The sequence below is a fragment of the Pseudorca crassidens genome, chromosome 1, assembly GCF_039906515.1.
Source record: "Pseudorca crassidens isolate mPseCra1 chromosome 1, mPseCra1.hap1, whole genome shotgun sequence".
Classification (NCBI taxonomy): domain Eukaryota; kingdom Metazoa; phylum Chordata; class Mammalia; order Artiodactyla; family Delphinidae; genus Pseudorca; species Pseudorca crassidens.
This window is the reverse complement of record NC_090296.1, coordinates 104128352-104153843: the sequence shown is the minus strand read 5'-3', so window position 1 is coordinate 104153843 and position 25492 is coordinate 104128352. Positions and strand designations below refer to the sequence as shown.

At 36.4% G+C, this 25492-nt stretch overlaps 3 protein-coding genes across 6 annotated transcripts in view; 2 read left to right on the top strand and 1 right to left on the bottom strand.

The window, feature by feature from the left end:
* CCPG1 (cell cycle progression 1) overlaps positions 1–1506 on the top strand; it is a 38863-nt gene extending 37357 nt beyond the window's left edge. For all 3 annotated transcript variants that reach the window (XM_067747622.1, XM_067747627.1, XM_067747619.1), the window contains one exon: positions 300–1506. In XM_067747622.1, the coding sequence (XP_067603723.1) occupies positions 300–489 (190 nt within the window). In that variant the 3' untranslated portion in view covers positions 490–1506. The remainder of the gene's footprint in view (positions 1–299) is intronic.
* The window catches only part of PIGBOS1 (PIGB opposite strand 1), a 29728-nt gene continuing 4536 nt past the window's right edge, over positions 301–25492 (top strand). The window contains exon 1 of the mRNA XM_067747645.1: positions 301–397. The gene's annotated coding sequence lies outside the window, so the exon portion shown is untranslated. The remainder of the gene's footprint in view (positions 398–25492) is intronic.
* Positions 1064–25470, bottom strand: PIGB (phosphatidylinositol glycan anchor biosynthesis class B). Of its 2 annotated transcripts, none has more exons than XM_067747633.1 (12): positions 25202–25470; positions 23441–23574; positions 22894–23013; positions 19146–19250; positions 17429–17559; positions 14736–14876; positions 13397–13448; positions 8078–8289; positions 7398–7462; positions 4804–5017; positions 1773–1953; positions 1064–1444 (listed from the first exon to the last, which is right to left on the bottom strand). In XM_067747633.1, the coding sequence occupies exons 1-12, from the start codon at positions 25332–25334 to the stop codon at positions 1307–1309; spliced, it is 1626 nt and encodes a 541-aa protein (XP_067603734.1). In that variant the 5' UTR covers positions 25335–25470; the 3' UTR covers positions 1064–1306. The 2 variants fall into 2 exon arrangements, with proteins under 2 accessions (XP_067603734.1, XP_067603738.1); XM_067747637.1 differs by having other exon boundaries at positions 8078–8244.

Sequence of the window (25492 nt, the reverse complement as noted above, 5' to 3'; positions counted from 1 at the left end):
TAGGAAAGGAGGAAAAATAATGGAAACACATCTCATTATTTTATTGTCACATTTCTACTTATCTATTGAGTGTTTTCCCTCTTTGCCAGCACAGTTTGTCTGTTTTTTCTTTCTATAGGATAAAAGTATAAACTCACTGAATCTTTTTCGTATGGTTATAGTAGGATTATACTTCAGATTAATTTAACATCCTTTTTCAGTGTTCAGATAATAGATTAATGGAGAAAAACTTTAAAATTGTTTCTTGTTTAAATAAATTTAACTCTAACATGGATGAAAAATGTGTTTACTGCTTTCAGTCGACCAGATAAAAAGCAACGTATGGTAAATATTGAAAGCTCCAGGCATCGAAAACAAGAGCAGAAGCACCCTCAGCCACAACCTTATAAAAGGGAAGGTAAATGGCATAAATATGCTCGCACTAATGGAAGACACATGGCAAACCTTGAAATAGAATTGGGGCAATTACCTTTTGATCCTAAATATTGACCATCATGATTAAGTTAAATTAGAAAACTGTAACAGAAACTTGGATGCTTTCTATACTGTTTGGTGTTGAAACTAAGATGAAATTATCAAGATAACAGTGTCTTTTTATCATTTCTAAGTATCAGTTTGATGATTTTATATTATTACTCAGAAGCATCAAGCAAAAGCTTACTAACTTGCATTTTCCGGTAGTTTAGCTTTGCTGAATTTTTTTTGGCACTGGAAATGTTCAACTGTAGATTTATATTAAGGAAGCCAGGCATGCAACAGATTTTGTGCATGAAATGAGACTTCCTTTCAGTGTATGAGCTTAAAGCAAGCTCAAATCATACATGACAAAGTGTCATTAACACTGATATTTGTGTTAAATTTCCAGTAGAGCTTGAAAAAAGTACATTGTGATGGAATTTCATCTCTAACATTTTATAATCTTACACTTCTTGTCTTTTTGTGGGTTCAAGAGCCCGTTGACTTGTGAAGAATTTGCTGCCTTACGAGCTTGCTGACTTGTTCTCTTGTGAAATTTCTTGCACATATGAATATTGTGGAAGAAACAATAAAACTACACCATGAGGAAAACTAAAGGTCTTTATTTAAAATCTGGCATTTGCATTATTAATACATGATTTTATATTTTGTGATATTTTTCATATATTTCCTCAGTAGTGATATTTGGTAAAGCAGTTCATAGTGGTTTTTTGCTAGTTCCATGAATTTTACCCAGTATTTACTAGCATATTTAAGCAGCATCTGGATATTTCTGCTCAGCAATGTCTATTTCTCTGAGAAAGATCTAAACAAAGTCAGAATTTCATGTTCATGTTTGGTTGAGTTTCCCTTTTAACTTCCGTTCATAGACGTATATGTGACTTCCAGTTCGACGCTCCGGAAAGTGAGTGTGGAAGAAAACAGCAGTTCTCTCATACTTGTTTGAAATTAGGAAAGGATTTATTTCCTAGAAGTAAATAAATGTTTAAGTAAATAAAGGCTGCATTTTGCTGAGTACTGTTTCAAGAATTTAAGAATGACCTGTTTGTTCTTCTGAAACCCTTTTCTTAATAAAACAATGCAATTTCTTAATAAAATAATTAACTCATGGTAAGTAACATATATTCCTTGGTAGTTATAGAACTAGGGCTGATTTGGACTAGGGAAAAGACCAGTTATAAAATATGGGTTGAAAGGGACCATAAAAAAAGTGATGTTGTCTATTTACCTGAGTGTTTGCTAAACCTGAGGTGAAATAAAAATACTGAGTTATACCTTTTTTCATGTTCCCTTACCTCCTCCAAGATGCTGAAGATGATCAAGTGAGTAGGCAGCGTTGAATCATTTTGAAACTCTCTATACAACCACTTTAAGGGATTTAGATAAAATATATCTGCTTCAACAAGATAATCACTTTTTCCAGTCAGGTCTGGGGGACACTGGAGAAATCTCATTGGAAGTGGGTGATGGACATGGCTATAAAAAGAAAGTTACCATTATAGTTACAAGAAGTAAAAAAAAAATTTTTTTCGTGAAAGTTTTCAAATTACTCTTAAGATACGCTCACATAACAAAATGTGAAATCTGAATCTAAACTAGGTTCCAGTTAAGGTGAGGAGGCACACCTTTAATGCAGTTTTCTCAAAAATGGAGAATATGATTCTTACACTGTGTACCTGTGCAGTAACTTCAAGTCCAAACTAAAGAGCAAAACTCCATTTCAGGGCAGGAAGTAGGTCAGCAGCCTGTGGGACTCAGTAGTCTATAACATTAGTATGCTGTTCCAGGGATGCATGGGGCCTTTGGGACCGGGTATGTTGCTTGTTAATAAGAGAGTAATATCTGGCAAAGTAGAAAACTGATCATGAACCAGAAAGGATTCTTTTCCTCTTTCTGCTCTGAATCCTTACATGACAAGTTTTTCCTTCTTTTTTTCTTAAATATTTATATAAGTAAGATTTAGTAATAGAGAGCAACATGGGTTCACTGATCAAAATTCAAATAAGTAATGGTTTTACTGTGGCATAGAAAGACTAGAGTGTATGTAAAAAAGATGGACTGATGAATCATAACAACTTAAGCCAGTTACTTGGGCCATGCAAAAAGCCATGTTTACAACTTTGCCTCAGGAAAATTAATATAGGGACTTCCCTGGTGGCGCAGTGGTTAGGAATCCACCTGCCAATGGGACACGGGTTCGATCCCTGGTCCATGAAGATCCCACACGCCACGGAGCAACTAAGCCTGTGTGCCACAACTACTGAGCCTGCGCTCTAGAGCCCATGAGCCACAACTACTGAGCCTGCGTGCCACGACTAACGAAACCCGCGTGCCTAGAGCCTGTGCTCCGTGACGAGAAGCCACCACAATGAGAAGCCCGCGCACCGCAACGAAGAGTAGCCCCTACTCTCCACAACTAGAGAAAGCCTGCACGTGGCAATGAAGACCCAACACAGCCAAAAATAAATTTATAAAAAGAAGAAAAATTAATAAGTGATAAAAGTTTATTTTTATCTATGAAATGCATACAAAATAAATTTACACAAGACCTTAATACTTCATGACTGGGACTTCCCTGGTGGCTCAGTGGTTAAGAATCCACCTGCCAATGCAGGGGACACGGGTTCGAGCCCTGGTCCAGGAAGATCCCCCATGCCATGGAGCAACTAAGCCCATGCTCCACAATTACTGAGCCTGCGCTCTAGAGCCCCTGCGCCACAACTACTGAGCCTGCGTGCCACAACTACTGCGCCTGTGTGCTGCCACTGCTGAAGCCCACATGCCTAGAGCCTGTACTCCGCAACAAGAAAAGCCACCGCAATGAGAAGCCAGCTCGTCACAACTAGAGAAAGCCCACATGCAGCAACAAAGACCCAACAATGCCTAAATAAATAAAGTTATTTCAAATACTTCATGACTTTTATAATTTTGAAGATGAAGGTTTTGCTTCAAGGGGAAAGCAGAAACTGAGAAAAAGCTGCCAGCCTTATATTCCAAAGTAGGTATCAGACTTTTTTTTCTTTTTTTTGTGTGCTCCATTTTGCAAGTTGAAAAAATGTAAGAGAAGAACTAGGTGAACTATACAAAGCCTAAGATATCAACCACTACAACCATGTATGGGAGAGCATCTTGGTGCCTCTAGAATTCCTGTTCTCTTCAGTGTTAACTCTACTGAGAGCATGGATGGAGAGTGAATGTCCCTCTCGCAGCTCTAGTCTTTTTTATATAGTATAGGATCCTCAAGTTAAAGGGATACTTGGGGTCTTAAATCCATCTAACCTGTGGCTTTTGGTAGTCATTTCCAAATTGCATATTAATGATTGGCATTAATGATTCAGTTAAGTACAGTATTCCAAAAGTGTTAAATTACCTTAAAATGATATCAAGTTTGATATTAAGTTGACTGTGCACATGGAAAAATAACTTCACATTGTTTAAAGCCAGATAGGTAAAGAATTTTCTAAAGGAAAGCTGTTTGCTTTGTCCTTTTACCCTTATTGGGCAATTGGTGAAGTAATACAGCTTCCTGAAATACAAGCATAGGGTCAATGATGTCTTTTTTTTTTTTTTTTTTTTTGCAGTACGCGGGCCTCTCACTGCTGTGGCCTCTCCCGTTGCGGAGCACAGGCTCCGGAGGCGCAGGCTCAGCGGCCATGGCTCACGGGCCCAGCCGCTCCACGGCATGTGGGATCTTCCCAGACCGGGGCACGAACCCATGTCCCCTGCATCAGCAGGCGGACTTTCAACCACTGCGCCACCAGGGAAGCCCAATGATGTCTTTTTAAACGTCCTGCATAATTAAAGGCAGTTTCAGTGTTATTTCCCAGACACACTTAATCCAAGCATTAGGATGTCATCTAATTGAATTCCCTAATTTTTACAGGCAAGACAGCTGATATCCAAAGAGACTAAAAATACTGGTTTAAGACCAGGGCAACAGTACAACAGTAAATCTGGACTTGAATCCAGTGTTTTGGGATTATTTCAAAATTATGTAAATAATAAGATGTACGATAGGTTTGTACGGATCAATGATAAGTGAATTTCTTTACTAAGAGTACCATCAAATAAGCCTATATGATATTTTAAACTACCTTTAAATAGTATAAAATATCATATAGGCTTTTGATCAGATTATTTAAATGTAAGTTGTTTTGAAAAAAGAATATTAAAGTTTATTTGAAAGTTGTATATGATTTTCATTGACATAAATAGCAGTTTCAAATTTCTTATAATCATTTGATCAATTAATTTAAATCCAGGAATCCAAAAGGAATTTTAAAGTAGTTTTCGTAATAATAGCATATAGTGAACAAATTTTATTACCTATAATAAGGAGTAGAGTGACAAGGCATCATCATAAGTACTGAAGCTGAAGATATATTTGTATTGTTGCAACAGAGTTCTTGAATATTAGTCATGACATCAAGAGTACCTCGTTGATGAACTAAACCAGTATAGAGGGCAAAGAACATATTTGATAGAAACAGGAAACTTAGAGCTGGTTTCTTCCACAATTTCAGGTTGTTTAGGGAGTATCCTATATAAAGATAGACACACTGAATTGTAACACTGGTAATGTTTTGTTTTATAGCTAAGCAAATATTAACTGCAAATTATATTGGTAATCTTTCATGGAAGTGTAGTATAAGCTGTAATGCTGTCATGGACAAACAGAAATCAGCAATACCTCATCTTTGTAATTTCTCTGACCATTCACTGTCACTATCCATTATCATCCATGTCTTGACCTTTTTCTAGAAAAAGGAATTGAGGTATAGCGGAAAGATTATGGCTAGAGAGTCTAACAGAAACAGATTTGAATTCTAGCTCTGGAATTAGTTTCCCTATCTTCCCTAACAGTACCTTTTTCAAGTATTAGAAAAAAATGTTATGTCCAGTGCCTGTCCTGGTACATAGTTGCTAAACAAACAGGACTTGTATTTATTCCATTTACCTATCACTTTAATCTCCAAGCACTAGCAATGGATGTGTACATACAGGTCTCAGTAATTCTGGAGGAAGTATAACAGAATATCCTCTTAGAAAAATACACCACTAAGCTCCTGGGAGATTTTCAGTGGTCAGTTTATGAGTGGTGGCATGGATCTCTTTCTGGAAGAGAACGATTTATGTTTTATTATTATTTTTTTCTTTCACTATAGTGTTGGACAATCTGGAGATGCTAAACAATTTTTCTTTTTTAATTTGTAAAAGTAATTCTTGTGTGTGGCAAAACAAAACAAAAAAACCACTTTGCTAAGGAAATCTATATTTTCATTTTCCATAGTGAGAAGTCAGATAATGCCAAAAACAGTAACCTTTAAGAGCATTATTAGCATTTTATTTAGAGAGGGAGACAAATAACAAAACAACCACCTAAAAGAGTGTAAGTGATTGCCTCTGAGTATGGTAATGGGAGGGAGGGCAGGGGAACCACCGTTCTTTAAAAATCCTTATCTGACTTTTGAAACAGTACCTGTGCAGTTTTGCTAAAAAGATAAGCATATGGAAAAACAAAGTGGCCTAATCAGAGACCAGCAAGTCTGCACTGGCCACTGTAGTAAAAACAGATTAAGCAGAAACCCAACCCAAGATCCTGCCACTTAAAGACTCACTCTTTTGGAATGGGAATGAGAATTCAGACAACTCAAGTCTTTAAAACACTCTGTAAAGACAGAGCAGAGAAGTGGAATGCTGGAAAAACCAGATTATAAAAATGGAATGAAACCAAGTTCGTAAATTAACCAAACCAAACATGTGCACAGAAATATTTGTCCTCCAGTAGTCTGGCAATGCTTACCTGGGTGAAAAGCAAACAATTATAATTCTAACTCAAGTTATTGTAAAAAAAAAAAAAAAGTTTAAATCTGAATAGTGATTTGTGAACATATTTGCTCTGCTAAATGGTCCCACTGTTCTTAAAACTTGCCAAATAGCTCTTAGATGCTTATATTTTTATTTGTGCCTGCATTTGTATATGAAGTAAGACTATAAATAGGACACTAACTTTGGTTTCAGAACTTTAGATGTTTCAAATACATAGATGTGTGTGTTTGTGTCTAAATTGAAGAGACTACATCTGAGATCTGCAGGAGATCACTTATACTTGGTCAAAGAAGGCTGCTTAACTCGATGGGTTGTTTGGAGGTTTTTTTTTTTTTTAAGTAAAAAGTTTGGTACCATTAACTTCCCAGTTTTTCTGAGCCTCCAGGCCCAGTTGATTACTCATTTCTTCCCTCCTTAGTCCAGTGATTTTTTTAGTGATTAATATTTGAAGGAAGCCAACACTCATTCTGAATTAAACTTGAAGTTAATAAAGTTTTAATTCGTAAATTTTCCAAACCAACCAATGAAAAAGTTCATATTTTCCAGAGCCGAGTAATATAAGACTTTTTAGCAGCCATAAGTAAAAAACTTACTGAAAAAAACCTAGTGGAAAAATGGAGAAAAGATTAAAAACTAAGTCAGAGGTGTGAATCACTTTAAAAATTGCATATGCATTAGAGTGAGTCTTGAAGGGATAGATGTGTGTAAAGCATTAAAAACTAGTTTCAATGTACATTTTTCATTTGTGGAATGTAGAACTTTGTAGTTTAACCATAAATTTAAATTAGCTATTCTAAAATAGACATGTTGTATTACTTTTTAGTGAAAGATTTCTGACAGCCAGAAACACCACCACCAAAAGGTGTTATGGATACTGGATCCTTATGTTTTTATCTCACAGGACACAGGAAAAAGGATATTTAGGCTGCAAAAAGGGAATGCTGCAGTAATATACTCAATTTGTAATTAAGGAGCAATTCTTATTTAGCCTAGTAGAAAATAAATAATATTTTAGAGTTTAATAAGCATTGATTGTCTTTTAACTGTTTCTTTATAATTGATTTTTTTCTCTATTATACGAAAATACTTACCACAGAACACCATACAAAATGGTAAAACTGGATAGATAAATCTGAATTCTTTGTGGCTCAACATGCTATAGTAAAAAAAGATATTCAAAGAAAATATTATTTTTTTATATTAAACGATGGTTTGAGAAGTTAATGTATTTAAAAAGAATATAATTAACCTGATCTGTTTTTGTAATTACTGAGACTGAATTTCATGCTTTAGGAATCAGTCTCATTCTTCTTTAGTTATAAGGTGATGATGATGTGTTAAAAGTAATCCTAACATTTGATGTCAATGCGATATTCTAAAGTACAATTGCATTCTAAAAAAAGGATTTCTATTACCAATCCAAGTAAGTTATTTTACTCAAATTTCAAATAAAGGCGCATACATTTTCAAAATATTTCTCTGGTCCTTCAATACTTAAAATTTTGGCAGTTTCTGTTTTTTAAAAGTACAATTTGTTCACCCTCTTTAAAAATTGAATGTATCCGTCCATATTAAGCAAACTGTATCAAAAGTATTCAGTCTGTCTGAGTACCAGCATAATTATTACATTTTCCATCTGCTAAATAATCCCCACTAAGAAATCATAAGAATTAATGCACCTCCAAAAGATAAACAGTTTACCTTTTAAATAATTTAGTTAACTTCTTGGTAACATTTAAGTAGTGAACTATTTGAATAAATAAAATCTTACCTATAAACTAGCAGTGTCCACAGCACAGTCACCAAAAATATCCTGTACCTCTTTGGGGCTAGAAGGCAGCCATGAATAAAGAAGGGTAAGTGAGTACCCAGGACAGCTGGAAATCCTTGACTGAAGTACCAGTGCCATGGATGAGAACCATAAAATGATCCCACATTCTGCAGCACGTTAAATTTCAAAAAATTATATTGAACCAGAGTCCACTGGCATCATCGAAGGAAAAAGAAATAGAAATGTGTTAGTGCCAAGTATGAATCTTTGGCATTAGGGAATTTGGCTGAATCATGAAATTAAATCAGAGTGAAGTCTAAACACCAGACCGTAGTTTACATTAATAATTTTGAATATGAACTAATTAAAAAAAATAAATTTATTATTTTTGGCTGTGTTGGGTCTTCGTTGCTACTCTACGTTGTTCTGCACGGGCTTCTTCTCACTGCAGTGCCTTCTCTTGTTGCGGAGCATGGGCTCTAGGCACACGGGCTTCAGTAGTTGTGGCATGCTGCCTCAGTAGTTGTGGAGCCCAGGCTTAGTTGCTCCGCGGCATGTGGGATCTTCCTGGACCACGGCTTGAACCCGTGTCCCCTGCATTGGCAGGTGGATTCTTAACCACTGCGCCACCAGGGAAGCCCGAACTCAGTCTTCTTTATATATTCTTTTCCATTATGATTTATCATAGGATACTGAATATCGTTCCCTGTGCTATACAATAGAACCTTGTTGTTTACCTATTATCTATATAATAGTTTGCATCTGCTAATCCCAAACTGCCAATCCTTCCCTCCCTATTGGCAACCATAAGTCTGTCCTCTATGTGAGTCTGTTTCTGTTTTGTAGATAAGCTCATTTGTGCCATACTTTAGATTCCACATATAAGTAATACCATATGGTATTTGTCTTTCTCTTCCTGACTTACTTCACTTGGTATGATAATCTCTAGTTCCATCCATGTTGCTGCAAATGGCATTATTTCGTTCCTTTTTATGGCTGAATAGTATTCCATTGTGTGTGTGTGTGTGTGTGTGTGTGTGTGTGTGTGTGTGTACACATACCACATCTTTATCCATTTATCTGCAATGGACATTTAGGTTATTTCCATGTCTTGTGAATAGTACTGCTGTGAACATAAGGGTGCCTGTATCTTTTTGGATTAGAGTTTTGTCTGGATATATGCCCAGGAGTGGGACCGCTGGATCATATGGTAATTCTATTTTCAGTTTTCTGAGGAAACTCCATACTGTTTTCCACAGTGGCTGTACCAACTTACATTCCCACCAACAGTGTAGGAGGGTTCCCTTTTCTCCACACCCTCTCTAGCATGTATTGTTTGTGGACTTTCTGATGATGGCCATTCTGACTAGTGTGAGGTGATACCTCATTGAAGTTTTGATTTGCATTTCTCTAATAATTAGCAATGTTGAGCATCCTTTCATGTGCCTATTGGCCATGGCTTCTTTAGAGAAATGTCTATTTAGGTCTTCTGCCCATATTTCAATTGGGTTGTGTGTTTTGTTGTTGTTGAGTTGTATGAGCTGTTTGTATATTTTGGAAATTAAGCCCTTGTCAGTCTCATTGTTTGTAAATATTTTTTGCCATTCTGTAGGTTGTCTTTTCATTTTGTTTATGGTTCCTTTGCTGTGCAGAAGCTTTTAAGTTTGATTAGGTCCCATTTGTTTATTTTTGCTTTTATTTCTGTTGCTTTGGGAGGCTGACCTAAGAAAACATTGGTATGATTTATGTCAGAGAATGCTTTGCCTATGTTCTCTTCTAGGAGTTTTATGGTGTCATGTCTTATATTTAAGTCTTTAAGCCATTTTGAGTTTATTTTTGTGCATAATGTGAGGGTATGTTCTAAATTCATTGATTTACATGCAGCTGTCCAACTTTCCCAGCACCACTTGCTGAAGAGCCTTTTTCCCATTGTATATTCTTGCCTCCTTTGTCAAAGATTAATTGACTGTAGGTGTGTGGGTTTATTTTTGGGCTCTCTGTTCTGGTCCATTGATCCATATATCTGTATTTGTGCCAATACCACACTGTCTTGATTACTGTAGCTTTGTAGTATTGTCTAAAGTCTGGGAGGGTTATGCCTCCTGTTTTGTTCTTAAGGATTGCTTTGGCAATATTGGGTCTTTTATGGTTCCATATAAATTTTAGGGTTATTTCTTCTAGTTCTGTGAAAAATGTCATGGGTAATTTGATAGGGATCACATTAAATCTGCAGATTGCTTTGGGTAGTATGGCCATTTTAACAATATTAATTCTTCCAATCCAAGAGCATAGGGTATCTTTCCATTTCTTTGAATCGTCTTTGGTTTCCTTCATTAATGCTTTATAGTTCTCAGTGTATAATTCTTTCACCTCCTTGGTCAGGTTTATTCCTAAGTGTTTTATTTTGGGGGGTGCAATTTTGAAAGATTTTTTAAAAAATTTATTTTGGCTGTTTTGGGTCTTCGTTGCTGCATGCGGGCTTTCTCTATTTGTGGCAAGCAGTGGCTACTCTTCATTGTGGTACGCAGGCTTCTCACTGTGGTGGCTTCTCTTGTCGCGGAGCACGGGCTCTAGGCACACGGGGTCAGTAGTTGTGGCTCGTGGGCTCTAGAGCGCAGGCTCAGTAGTTGTGGTGCATGGGCTTAGTTGCTTCTCGGCGTGTGGGATCTTCCCAGAGCAGGGCTTGAACCCATCTCCCCTGCATTGGCAGGCAGATTCTTAACCACTGCGCCACCAGGGAAGTCCCAGATTCTGTTTTTTGACATTCCCTTTCTGATATTTCATTGTTAGTGTAAAGAAATGCAACTGATTTCTGTATGTTGATCTTGTATCCTGCTACCTGCTGAATTCGTTTATCAGTTCTAGTAGTTTTTATGTGGAGTTTTTAGGTTTTTCCATATATAGTATCATGTCATCTGTATATAATGACAATTTTACCTCTTCCCTTCCAATTTGGATACCTTTTATTTCTTTTTCTTGTCTGATTGCTCTGGGTAGGCCTTCCAATACTGTGTTGAATAGAAGAGGTGAGAGTGGGCATCCTTGTCTTGTTCCAGATTTTAGTGGGAAGGCTTTCAGCTTTTCACCATTGAGTATTATATTGGCTGTGGGTTTGTCAAATAGCTTTTATTATGTTGAGATATGTTTCCTCTATACCCACTTTGGTAAGAGTTTTTTATCATCAGAGGATGTTGAATTTTGTCAAATGCTTTTTCTGCATCTATTAGGATGATCATGTGATTTCTGTCTTTTTGTTTATGTGGTGTATCACATTGATTTGCATATGTTGAACCATCCTTGTGAACTTGGGATGAATCCCACTTGGTTGTGGCATGATCTTTTTTATGTGTTGTTGGATTTGGTTTGCTAATACTTTGTTGAGAATTTTTGCATCTATATTCATCAAAAATATTGCCCTGTAATTTTCTTTTTTGCTGGTGTCTTTGTCTGGTTTTGGTATCAGGGTGATGATGTCGTCATAGACTATCTTTGGGAGTGTTCCCTCTTCTTCAGTTTTTTGGAAGAGTTTGAGAAGGATCAGTATAAGCTCTTCTTTGTATGTTTGGTAGAATTTGCCTGTGAAGCCATCTGGTCCTGGACTTTTGTTTGTAGGAAGTTTTAAAATTACAGATTGTTTCACCTCTAGTGATTGGTCTGTCCAAATTATTTCTTCTTCTTTTTAAAAAATTTTTATTGGAGTATAGTTGCTTTACAAGGTTGTGTTAGTTTCTACTGTACAGCAAAGTGAATCAGCTAGACATATACATATATCCTCTTTTTTGGATTTCCTTCCCATTTAGGTCACCACAGAGCCAGCACTGAGTAGAGTTCCCTGTGCTATACAATAGGTCTGTTTCTTCTTGATTCATTTTTGGTGGGCTGAATGTTTCTAGAAATTTGTCCATTTCTTCTAGGTTGTCAAATTTTGTTGGCATATAATTGTTCATAGTATTCCCTTATAGTTTTTTGTATTTCTGTGGTATCGGTTGTTATGTCTCCCCTTTCATTTCTTATTCTGTTTATTTGGGTTCTCTCTCTTTTCTTCTTGGTGAGCCTGGCCAGAGGTTTGTCAATCTTGTTTACCCTTTCAAAGAACCAGCTCTTGGTTTTATTGATTTTTTTCTATTTTTTTAAATCTCTATTTTATTTATTTTCTCTCTAATCTTTATTATTTCCTTCCTTCTGCTGACTTTAGGTTTTGTTTGTTCTTCTTTTTCTAATTCTTTTACGTGGTAAGGTTAAGTTGTTTATTTGAGATTTTTCTTGTTTTTTGAGGAAGGGCTGTATCTTGGTGAACTTCCATCTAAGAACTGTTTCTGCTGCATCCCATAGATTTTGTATAGTTGTGTTTTCATTGTCATTTGTAATAACAATGAAATCATTCTTTATTAATTTTTTTATGTTCTAAGTACTAATGTGTTTTTTGTTAATTTGTGAAACACTGGGTTCTTGAGATTCAAGCAAATATGAATAAATGTTATGACAGTGTTAAGTTTTACATACAACTGGACGTAAAGAGAATCCTTAAAAGTAATTTTTATGAGTATATGTGTTTGGTACCCATATTAAAATTTTTACTGTTCTACCTTATGGCATCAGATATTACCTATTAAGATAAAGCTTTGAAAACATTGCAGTTTGAATTATAGCATAAAGTAGGTAATGACAGCAGCAGCTAACGTTAAGTGCTCACTTGTGCCATGCAGTGTTGTAAGCGTTTTACATGTATTATTTCATTTAATCTTCCAACCGTAAGAGACAGGTATCACAATTATTTCCAGATAAGGAAACTGCCAAGAAAGATACACAACTTGTCCAAGGTCTTACAGCTAATAATGAGGGCACTAGGCCTCAGACAGTGGCATCTGATTCCAGAACCCATGAGTGACTTAAAAACAGGGAACTTAAAAACAACCAAAGGCATTACCAATAGTCATAAGGTTAAAATGCCAAATCAGATGCTTAAAGAATATTCTGGTTAATTTGAATTCTGAATAATTGAGGTCAATTAAAATCATTTAAAAATTAACCTTTATTGTTACAAACCTGACAGAAATGTTCAGACCTGACAAAAATGCCTGAAAATGGATTCTTGAACTTCAATTAGGAATATACAATTCTGTTATATAGAAAGCACAGCAAAGTTAACCAAAGGCATATGCTAGTAGTTTTTTTCTAATATATCCCATATCATTAAAAAAATGATTTGCTTATGCTCCCAGATACTCATGGATTAAACAGTAAGGTTGAGTTTTTAGTGTTATAAATGATTACATTAAAATAGTTTTTTTAAATAAAAAAAAACATAATTTTACTTACTTGACCAAAAAAAATACGATCAATTATCAGAGAGAAACTCAAAGTGACAAATCTGAAAAACAAAATAAAAGGGTGATTAACATTCTGAACTTGCTGAAAATCCAACAGTGGCATATGGCTTTGCAAAGTGCCCTGCATCAAAAGCCAGTTTAAAAATGCTTTAAAAGTTTTACCAACTGAATATCGTTTTGAAAGATCTTTCATTGAGAGAAGCTATATTTAAGCAAACTTTTTAAAAGTAACAAACTCTGTATTATCTATTGCTGCATGACAAATTACCCCAAAATGTGGTAACCAAAAACTATGAACATTTATTATCTCAGTTTCTGTGGGTCCAGAATCCAGGTGCAGCTTAACTGGGTGTCTCTGACTCAAGGTCTCATAACTTGTCAGGATATTGACTGGGGCTGTAATTTCATCTGCAGGCTCTCATGATTTTTCCCTATAGCACTTATTGTCATTTGAGAAACATGTTAATCATATGTTTCTAGCTGTCTCCCCCCCCCACTAGAATGTATACTTCATGAAGGAATGGACTTTGTTTTGTTAAATTGCTGTATCTTCAGCATCTGGAACGACACCTAGCACATACTAGGATTAAATAAATATTTGCTGAATGAATGCATTACTTCCAAAACAATGCTAATAAATCTGAGAAATGACAACACTGGCAACTTAGCCACCGGATGATTTTGTCCTTTTTTAATAGCTACCAAAAATAACCTGTACAGAGTGAATACTAGTATATTAAAAAGATCACTGTTTTAAGAGTCAAAATGCATTCATCCCTTCAATAAATAATTATTTTGGATATTCCACTAGATACCTGGGATAATTCTGATCCTAGGAGCTCAAAATGTAGTTAAGAGGACTTGGGTTTCAATCCCATTTCCATCAGAGCAATCAACCCAGTGACACTGGCTATAATTCATTTTTAATTTCACCAAGCCCTCCATTTTCTGTATCACAAAGTAAAAACACCTACAATGCCTAGATCCAAGAATTGTGAAAATCAGGTAATATGTGAACACATATATTATAAAGCCCCATACAAATGTGAAGGAGTCAAGTATCTCTAAAAAAAAAAATTTGAAAAATATTTAAGAAATAAAGCATAGGAAAGTTCTAATTTAGAAAAATTGCCAAGATCCTCACTTAAGCAAATTAAAATACTTCAGAATCACAAATAAAAATATAACATGTAAAATTGGAAATACTATGTTTCCTTGGTCTGACAATTCTCATTGACGTTAGAAGATGTAACTGACTAAAAGATGTAAAATCTTGTTTATAATTTATAGGTTTTTAAAATTAATATATGGATTGTAGCCATACTTACCCTACAGGTAAAAACTGATGTAGAATAAGATCAAGCTTTCTCTGTTCTTGCCAGAAATGTCTGAACAGCAAAGGTATCCACAGAATAACAGCTGTGGGACGAATTATAAAGGCAAGTGCCACCAGGGATGAGTACTTGACACTGTAAGCAAGGAAAAGGTATTGTCAAGACAACTAGGAAATGAGTTCAGAAGTTATCTATTTATGCTGTGGTATAACATTTTTTTAAAAACAATGAGAGCATTTTCCTTTTGGTATAAATAGCTATGTGAACTTGGGGAAGTTACTTAAACTTCTGGCTCTTAATTTTTCTCATCCATAAAGAGAGGTAATATGTAAGGTCCTTTCCAGCTTTAATATTCTAGTATTTTCAAGTAAGAAGTTATTCTGTGTCCTAATGTTTATCTTGTTTACTGAAAGGTATACCATCTTTTAACCGTACAACTCTGCCAGTCGCTTTCCTGGTGGAAAAATGATCAAGTCTCTCCTAAAGAGATAAAAGAGATAAAAGATAGTCCCCATTTTATAAGGAAAATCTGGGCACATGTGGTTTTGTTTTGAATGTAAGCTGGTAATTTTGTCCAACTGAAAGATGTGTATATACACCTGATTTTTTTTAAAAAAATCTTACTTATAAAACCCTATATGATCATGGATAGAAATGTGGGTTTTTACTATTAGGACTTCTCTCAATAAAGGGTTGAAGGCGAGCACCTGATAACTTAATCATGAGGACTACAGACAGTGGTAAAATAAAACAACTTTATGGTACCATTACATACCTATTAACTAATAAGTAACTATAAAGAAATTTCCAATGTTGGTGAAGATGTAAGAGCAGGGATTTCAAGTTCAAATGCTTACAGAGACCAGATAAGTAATAAAAATTGTGTGATATTGGCTGCATGGGGGCTCTGATATCATCATGAAGGAATCCTGGCCCAAAATGTTAACAGGCCTTACATTTTTTTTCAAGAGGAACTAGAAATCCAGATTTTAGGTAAGATCTCCCAATTTAAAAACTTTGCCAAGTAGTTAAAAAACAAACACTGTGTAGGTGAAATAAAACATTTGTGGCTTGGTCTGACTTGCAGACAGCCTAATTGCAAATTCTGCCATAGTGAAACTACCTAGGGGATGCCCAGATGTATCTAGGCCTACCTAACCTCACTCCAAATTTTCAGACTTGGATTTCTTACTCCTTTCTGAATATTTCTACATAAATTTCTTACTGGCATTCAAAATCAAACTGTATGAAATAAGCTCCACACCTTTCCCTCAAACCTATTTAGTGTCTAATGTTTAAGTTAATGGTATCACTCAGTTTCTCAGTCTTAAAATTTGGAGTCACCTTAAATAGAAACTTTTCATCCCACACATCCACTGTGTTTCCTCCCCATTCTCATTGCCATCATTTTACATCAAGTCCTCTCACTATTCTAGAATCTTTTCACAGTTGTGTCACTTGTTTGGAATCTTTTCATAGTCTTTTTTTTTAATTTCCCAGAAATATTACTTAATATCATTGTCAATCATCAGTACTTACTGAACACTTACTTTGTAATAGGTCATGTGCTATACGCTATATACTGTCCATAGAGTCTCATTTAATTCTTGAGAGCTATTGTAATATTCTCATTTGATAGAAATCAGTGTTTAGATATCCTCATCTATAGGTAACCTAAGTGAATGCCTATTCTTGCAGTCGAGAGTCTAATGCAGAAATGATCTTATTTGACTTGATCCTCCCAAAAACCTTACATATAAGGGAGAATGGATACTAGATTCCCAAATTTTCTTAACTAGATTCCCAAATTTTCTGGCTTATTCCCTTTCGGTATATCCTAAATACTGCTACTAAATCAGATTATGTCATGCTTCTCGAAAGCCACCAGTGGTAAGCTGCTACCTGTAAAGTCCAAATTCTGGAGAAAGGCAAAGTTCCATTCTAGCCTTATCCCTCATTCTTCTCTTCTCCCACACATCCTACCACACATTAGCTCCTCTGGACAACCTGCCCAGAATACAATGAAGCCCTTTTATAGCTCTGTGCCTTTTCTCATGTTCCCTTTGCTTGGTATTTTATACCAATTTATATAAACCCAAACCAGGTCCATATGTTTTCTATTTGCCCATCCAGATATGCTCTCTACTCTTCACCTGCTCAATATGCAGGGAGGCTGACCTTTATGGACTATATCAATGGGCTATCTTGCTTTTTGGCTTCTCATTAGTATTGGTTAACAGCAGGGCAGAAGAGTCAGGGTGTTTTATTCACCCTGCTCTTTCCTTGCTATGGTTAAAGGCTGGCTGTGCCCCTCTCCTGTTGGGGTCCTCTCAAAGTTACAGCTCTATGGATTTCAGTAACTTTCCTCTCCTTGCTCCTTGGGGCCAAAGGGTAATTGAAACTTCCTGTTGTGACTAGCCCTTGGGTACTATGGTATCCCCTTATTAGCTTTTCCAAACATTGTTTACACCTTTGTAAACAGTCCTTTTATTAAACTCTCCTTAATTATCTGGTTTGAGTATATCTCTTTCCTGCTATAATAAATACATCAACTGTGAATTTGTGGTTCTAATAGCCTTCATGAGCATTAGGGGGTCCACTGGACATTGCAATATATTGATAATTTAAGATTTTTCAAAAGCATGCTTTAGAGTTTTGTACATAATTATAACAGTACTGTTACTCACCTGTTCATAGACTTCGAACCTTCCAAAGGATAGTAGAAAAGAGCAGTTATAGTGAGAACAGTTTCCATGGTGTTTGTAAGAGTTCTGGTACAGCAATACCACGTGAACCAAGAGCATAACTGGCAAAAAAACTAAGAACAATTATAAGCAAACGTATATGGAGTGGGAAATGGAAAAGCTTAGTATTCTAAGGAAAATAGCAAGCAAGTCTAAATAATGTTAAAAGTGGGCATGTCCAAATATTGTTTTTAAGAAGTTATATCAAGCACAACTATGATACCAGGTCTGTATTTGTTAAAGTTAAGTTTATACTTTCAGGTACATTTTTGTGGCATTGCATTTGATTTAAATCTCACTTCACACTAATAAAAGACATAAAACACAGATTCTTTGATGGTAGAGTTCAGAGAAGAATGAAATTCATAACTAGAGTCTCACAATCAGCATTCCTCCAATTGTCTTATATTACTGACAGGTATTTTGACTGATTTTTATTGACCTTGCTTGGAATGTTGTCCTATTTCTTGGTGGAAAATTTAAGACAACGTAAGAGAGAAAAAATCATGACTATCAGGAAACATCATTAAATTTTAATTTGGAAATGGACTAAATTAATAAACCACTTTTTGGTAGAACATGCAAACAGAAGCATCATTCAGTCTACAAAACAAATGCCTTAAAAGAAACTTATTAGTTGTTGCAAGGTATTAAACATCGTACCAGCTTCCTATCTCTTCAAATACAGACTTTAAAATATGTTTCCAATTTTTGTGAAGTTAAAGGCTCTTCCTGAGCTAGAAGATCCTAGTGCTGCTACTTTGGAGGAAGGATTTCAAAGGCATTATGCCTTTGCCATTTTAGGTTCAGCCTTCGACAGTGTGTATTAAGCACAAATTAAAGAGATTGACTTAATCCTTGAATCAATTATCAAGGACTCAATCGCTAAAGCAATCTGTCTTTTTAATGCAAATCAACAGACTACCTGCAGAAATATGTCCTATTAATAATAAATTGTTAATATTAATTAACAATATTTCAGAAATGTGTTGGTACAGTGGTTACTTGGAATTTGGAACATATTTGCTAACAGAAATATAAAAAAGGCAGTAAGATTTCTAAGTTGGCTCATATAAGCTTACTTACGGTTTAAATGGGAAAATCCATTCAAGATTTGAATGGGAGTTTGAGAATCTATCTCCCCACTGTGAAATGAGCCAAATGACAAAAGACAGTCTTCTATACCACATTCTCTTACAAAGTCCAGCTATTTCTACCATTCTAGCCAGAAGAGAAAGAGTGCATCAGTGAAAAGATATGTCTCAGGTAGCTGGAGGAAGAGTGAACAAGGGTTGTAAACAGCTGAGGTGATCTGTGAGGTAGGCAGTGGTTTAGAACTATTCCTACTGAATATTATGGAAAGTGAGGCAAGGACTCAGTTCTGAGTCATGGTGCTTCCCAAGGCTGGGTCCTAGGGTTTAGCCTCTTATAGTGTTGGAGGGTATCAGTGGCTTCTGCCACCTAGGGCTCATTCAGAAGGGAGATAGCATGTCCACTTGCATTTTACTGTTCTTAATTATGGAAGTACCCCTATAAAGTTGTACAAATTACCTTCAGAAACTGTTTTGGGAATCAATCATATTGACTGACCTGTTCATGTGCTTCATGCTTGTAGGAATGAAGTAACTGACATACAGTTTCTAAAGTGTTTAGGACTTACCACCCATCTTGCCACTTGCTGATTTTCTAGTTGCTTCATTAATGAGAAAAGCCTCAAGTCTGCTACAGCAGACAGAAGTGCTTGGGCAAGTCTAGGAATCCAAATCTTCATTAGTTAAAAAAAAAAAAAGATATTAAAAACATCTGTTGGTTCATACTTTAAAATCATAAGAAATCAACAAGCTGACCCAACTATCAATCGAAAGCCATTCTTAGTTTAAAAAAAAGATGTATTATTCCATTCTTCTGCAAAAATAATTTATACCTTAAAAATTACATTAATTTTCATGGAAATACCAAAAGGTAGTTTTCTCATTCTCATTCTCTCTGTAATATATATATATATTACAACACTACTAATTTTAAATAGCCAGCAGGCCATTTCATTGTGTGAAGGTTCTATTTTAGAAGCACATATAGTTCTTTTCAGTAGCATAACAGTAGGTAATTTTTTATGAAACATTTACCCTACTGTATGCTAAGTATGATACTAAGTACTTTATGTATATCAGCTGATTCAGTGCTTCTAACAGGTACTGTTTTGTAAATGAGAAAACTGAGGCATAGAGAGGTTAATTTCCCCAAGGCTGCAGAGCTAGTTAGCGTGGAGGTCAAGATTCAAACCCAAGTCAGCCTGACTCCAAAGCTCTTAGCTACTAAGTTACATTGCTCCCCTATCCTACGACATAGATGATAAAATAATGTTACTTTTTTTTAAAGCTTTAAGTAATCTATAATTACAGAAACATGTAACATGGTATCCAGTCAGATGACACTAAAGAATAAATTTAAGAGTAAAAAGAAAGAGTAAATGTATTATAACTTAATTACAGTTAATGATTCTAATGTTATACATTAGCATCTTTGAGTTTTAAAATGTGTCACAGTTATTAACAAAGTAACACTTGCTGGTAGATCACAGCTTAATTTTAGTTTGCTCAAAAGATGTGTTTCTAAAAATTTATATGTAAATCTGTATTTTTGTTGGATCAAACTTCACTAATTTTACATTATAATTAGAGCCGCTTTACTTTCAGTTGTCAGTGGCTTCTAACACTTTAGCTTTACATCCTTTATCAATAATCTGTAAATAAATGTTTAAATCTTAGAGTTAAAGGTACATTGTACTTCATAATTCCACATAAACTGTGCACTGTAAAATACAGTAAAAGGCACCTCTGTACTCACCTTCTGTTTGCCCTGCATAAGAATCTATAAGCTTCCTTCTCACCTCCCAGGTATGAAAGTACTTCATGTAAAAAGTTAATTTTGCTACAGACTTAATAGGAGCTGAGTGTTGAGGTAGCCACTAAAAGACTAAAAGGATTCTTGTGCACTGAGAGAAGTATAGTATTTATGAAGTTAATGGTCTCACTATATTCTGAGCTAGTTACCCTAGTTTTCAATATTGTGTTCAGTTTCGAGACCCACATATTAAGATGGACATTAATAAATTACAAGATGTTTAGAGGACATTATCTGATTATGAGGTTTAGAACTGGAGATTATTTATCCTGGATAAATAAAACTTTTTTGAAGGGTTTTCATGTAGAAATCTTGAATTTAAGAGAAGGTAGATTTTAGCTCAACACAAAAATAAGTGGAGTTGTAAATTCCCAGTTATTAGCAGTCTCTCCAGACTTTTAAGATATCATTTTCCAGGTTATAAGGACCTGACCAGAATTAAACAGTTACACATGGCTTCTGGAAAATACCAACTAGGGTGGTGGGGTAAAGAGGAGCAGGAACATGCCAAGGGTAAACCCTGAAGGTGAGGCCTGTGTTGGCGGCTTACCTTTCTACACTCCTGCTCTTTAAGATCCTCCTCCCTTAAGCTCTAGGAGCCACATGCCCTTGTGCCATCTCCTGACTGTTCAAAGCCCCCACTGTGGTACTCCCACAGGTCTCCCTTCTTATCCCTCTTTCTTCTCACATATTCTAAGCCAGCGCTGTCCAGTAGAAATGCAATGTGAGCCACATACCGAATTTTAAATTTTATAGTAGTCAAAAAGTAAAAAAAAAAATCTCTAACAGGTAAAATTAATCTTAGTGCTTTTGTTTAACTCATTATATCTAAACTATCATTTCAACATTTAATCTATATAAAAGTTACAGAAATAGTTCACATTCTTATTTTGTATTAGTTCTTTGATGTCTGGTATGTATTTTACACTAATAGCACTTCTCGATTTGGACTAGCTGCATTTCAAGTCTTCAGTAGCCACAGGTGGCTAGTGGTTACCATATTGGACAGCAGAGCTTTAAGCCATCCCTAGTTCTTTTCACACACCTTACGCAGTTTAGAGAGAAGCTATCTGGAAAGAACACTAGGCTGTAAATAAGTAGACCTAGGATCTAGTTTTAGCTTTTAACATGCTGTGACTTTGGTCTATTTTCTTTATCCCTTCTCTGACCCTTCTAGTTTCAAAATTGTATAATCTATATTTTAAAATAATCAATATGAGAGTATGAATGACTGATAGCATCATAATGGTTCTCTATCTGCTGAAGTTCCAGGTAGGATAGAGGTTTTTTCAGGGGTGGAGGGGTATTGGAGTGGGGTAGGATGGGGACGAGAGGAGGTTTCCTTTAAATCACAAAATGGCCAGGTGGGTCAGCTACAGGTTGAGGGCAGTGGATAGATCATGGAGGAATAGGAAGTTTTTCAATCTTGAAGACTCCTTCATTCATAATATAACCTACTTTCTGGGATGTTATATATATTTGCCCTGTTTCAAGTCTTTATGAATATCCTTCTTGATCTAGAAGCTAGTGGGTAGCCCTGAGAGAAGGAAAGAGAATTCATAGTTCCTAACTTCTACATGTGTTAATGGGAGAAACTCTGCTACTGCTCTCAATTTTCCTTCCCTGTGATATTACCAAATGAAGCATCAATTTTACCGATATGGTCCTGTTTCTCAATAATGGGTAATCAAATATCGTTGCAAAGGGGAGGGTACAATACAGCCTAAGAAAACCAAACTAAAACAAAACCCAAAACTCCAGAACCTCAGTGTCTTTCCAGGCTTCAAAAAACCCTTCAGGATTTAGACTGCCTTTGGAATTCTGGGCCACTTCCCTAACAGAAAATGGGGAAGGCCCAAACTTCTGAGTCCAACTTGATGATAGCTTAAAGATACTGAGAATGAAGTTAGAAAAACTTTTGCACCATTAGTTCTTTTGTATCCTCTCCTGGTGACTGACCCCCAAAGTTCATGATCTAGGGATTACAACCCTGCTCACTATTGATGGCTAATTACTACATAGCACAATGATTGTATATATCACTATATTTTTGTCAAATTAGTTTTCCTAATTTGTAATTTCAACACTAAATCCTGAGTGGGTTTACATGTATTTAGTCTTCATAGGCTCATATAACATGATCTTCTGCTCACAAGTTAAAAAAAGCAAGATACAACACTGCTCTTAAGTGATCGTTTTATGACGGAAATTTACTTCTAAAGTACGAATAATATATAATGTAGTCATTCTGAGAATCTGTATATCTTAACAGGATTGCTCACAGCAGAACACTTTCATGCTCAGTCTTATGTTTTAGCACATATTGAACAGTTACACATCACAGTATGTCTTTGAACCCTGGGCTTCCCAGATGCGGTCTGAGTTTAGCAACAGTAGTCTTTTAAAAACAAACTTCATGATACCAATATTATCATTTAGTTAATATACATTAACCTTAAAGGGATGGAATAAATCTGTTAATGACTACTTTTATTTAAACTTACCAGCAACTGAACACTATCTTTCCCCAAAAGGTGCAGAATCTTGTATATGCTTGCAAAGATTAAGGGGTAAGTGTAACCCCTCAATCTTTCTCTCCATTCCCAAGTCAAATAACCATAATTAGTAATATTAAGGACTAATGTTAAATAGCACTGAAACAAAACCTCTTTTCAGTTCTATATATAAAACACTTTTATTTTTTGGCAAAGAAGCTTAAAAAAATAGTATTTCACACTGGATATCTGAAGTAAAAATGCAGTTGGCCAACTAAACTGTTAACTTCTTCAAAGCAGGAATGCATTTTTTACTTCATCTATATCCTCCACATTACTGAACGCTTTGGGAATATATGCTAAAGGCTGAGTCAGGTACACTAACATCAAAGAAAGATATAGAAGAAATATTAGCATAAAATAATGGCACACTTTTATAAGTTAAAATTATTTGGAGAAAATATGGAAAATTTATTGAAAATACGTCATGGAGCTGACACAATTCCTAAGATGAATACACATTTCTAGTCCAGAAAAGAAACTACAAAGGATATTTGAAAACCATGTGATGTGCAACTTCAAGAGACTGCCAATATTCATCTGGAACAAAACTTGTTTGGACTAAAAAGCAGTTACATATTCGTAATGCTATGGTAAACAAGACCAGATAAATGTTTTCACCAAGAAGATCTGAAAAAAAACAACAAAAAATGAACAAACAGGTAATTGTAGCACAAAAGTCAGGCAAATTCCAGTTGGGGAACTAAAATCTGCTGCTCTGGTTGGCCCCTTGCTCAGGTTCTGTTAAAGCAGTGGTGAACTCTGGCCCCGCCACGCTACTCTCAAAGCAGACCTGGGTGGAAAGTTAGACAAAGGCCAGAGCCTCACCAATCTTTCTGGCAACTTATTAATATAAAGAGAATATTAAGATACATTTTGAAAAAGATTGGGTTAACTAAGGCCTTAGGCTAATTAGGTTATCCTATATGTATATCTAATGAAAGAAACCAGCTAACAAATTACTAACATAGGAAGGGACACTTCGTATAATGTGCATATACTAGCATATAAAATGGTCCTCTATGCATTTTAAAATAGTCCTTACTGATACTTTCTATATGCTAGGCACTGAGTTCGTTCCTTTACATGCGCTATCTCATTTAGTCCTCAATGCTATGGGGAAAATATCATTAGCCCTATTTTATATATGAGGAAACAGGCTCAGAAGTTAAACTGCCTTCTCCCAAGTCAAACGGTTGTAAATAAACAGGATTCAAAACCGGGTCTGTATGTTGACTCCAAAGCCCTGCTCTTAATCACAAATGGACTGCCTGTAGACAATATTTTTTTAATGTGAATTTAGTTGCCAACATTTAAAAATCAGGTTTTATATTAACATCTGTATTGCAGCGTATCAAAACTCTAAGATCTGGCAACACAGAGCTCAACTGGGAACAACTGGCTGGTACTGAAATATAGGGTGCTTTGACTTCTTATGTATATAATATTTAGCCTTGCCTGTCCGGCCTCCTGAGGACTTGAGTTTGCAACCTGCCTCTGATCCACTGTGAGTCTTTGCTAACATTCCGGGTTCCTGCCACTCTCCTTCCTTCTTCTCCAGGAACACATTTTAAATGTTTCTCAGACAACTGGTACGTTCAACACCACATACATGACCCTTCTGAACTTTCATCTTTCAGAAACAAACCTCCCGACTGCACTGTATCTGCTGTCCGAAAACCTTGTTCTTTCCTTTCCTTCTCTCTAGTCCGTAGACTCAGGCAGAAGAAACTGTACTCAGAAGTGGCCCTTGAACAACCGCCCTTCGCACATAAGAGGCGCACAATAAATACTTAATGAATGAGGAGCCCATCTTTATAGTAAATACCCCTCCGACAGATCAAAATCCCACTTGCTGGGATGATTTTTCTCCTGTCAACATTACATCAGGACCAAAGAAAAGGCGGAGGGGGCAGTGAAGAAAAAGCAGTGCGGCGGGGGGTCAGACCTGGTCCCACTCCAGGAATCAGCCCCTCCGTAGCTACGAAACCTCGGGAACACTGGGCCAGGGTGACGACCCCCTCTCTGAAAAGGGGATGGCCACATCATGCCTACTCACTTCACACGGCTGCGGGGAGGACGGCACAAAATAATGCAGAATACACTGCCGCGCAAACGACAGGGATCGAGGATCCCTTCTCGAAAGCAAAGTGATTTCTTGCCCCCGCCCCCCCCCCCCAGCAGATGGAGCCCTCGCTCAGTGTCGGCGATTTCCCGCCACCGCCACTCCGCTCGTCTTCCACACCCACTCACTCACCTCCGCCGTGCCCAGTGCTCTTCTGCTGGCTGAGGTACAAGGTGGACTTTCTCGTTCTCAGCTTCATCTTCTCGTGGGAGCGGTTCTGGAGACCACGGAAAAAGAGGCTGCCGCCGCCGCCCTCTCGCTCCATCCTGCATCTGCTTCTAGGTCTGCTGGGGACAGCCAGCCGTCACCGTCCCCAGCCCTGGGTAGCTGAAGCAGCGCGCTCTTCCGCCCACTAAGTTTGGCCTTTGCGAGCTGCCGTCTCTCGCAGGCGCGGAGGTAGCCGGGAAAGGCTAACTTTGTTAC

Coding starts and splice junctions, on each gene's coding strand:
- PIGB (XM_067747633.1), bottom strand. CDS start 25,334: ATGGAGCGAGAGGGCGGCGGCGGCAGCCTCTTTTTCCGTGGTCTCCAG. Junction 23,014..23,440: donor TTGCACATCACATGGTTTTC/AAATATCCTTTG, acceptor CTTAATATTACT/AATTATGGTTATTTGACTTG. Junction 17,560..19,145: donor AGCAAGTGGCAAGATGGGTG/GTAAGTCCTAAA, acceptor AATTGTTCTTAG/TTTTTTTGCCAGTTATGCTC.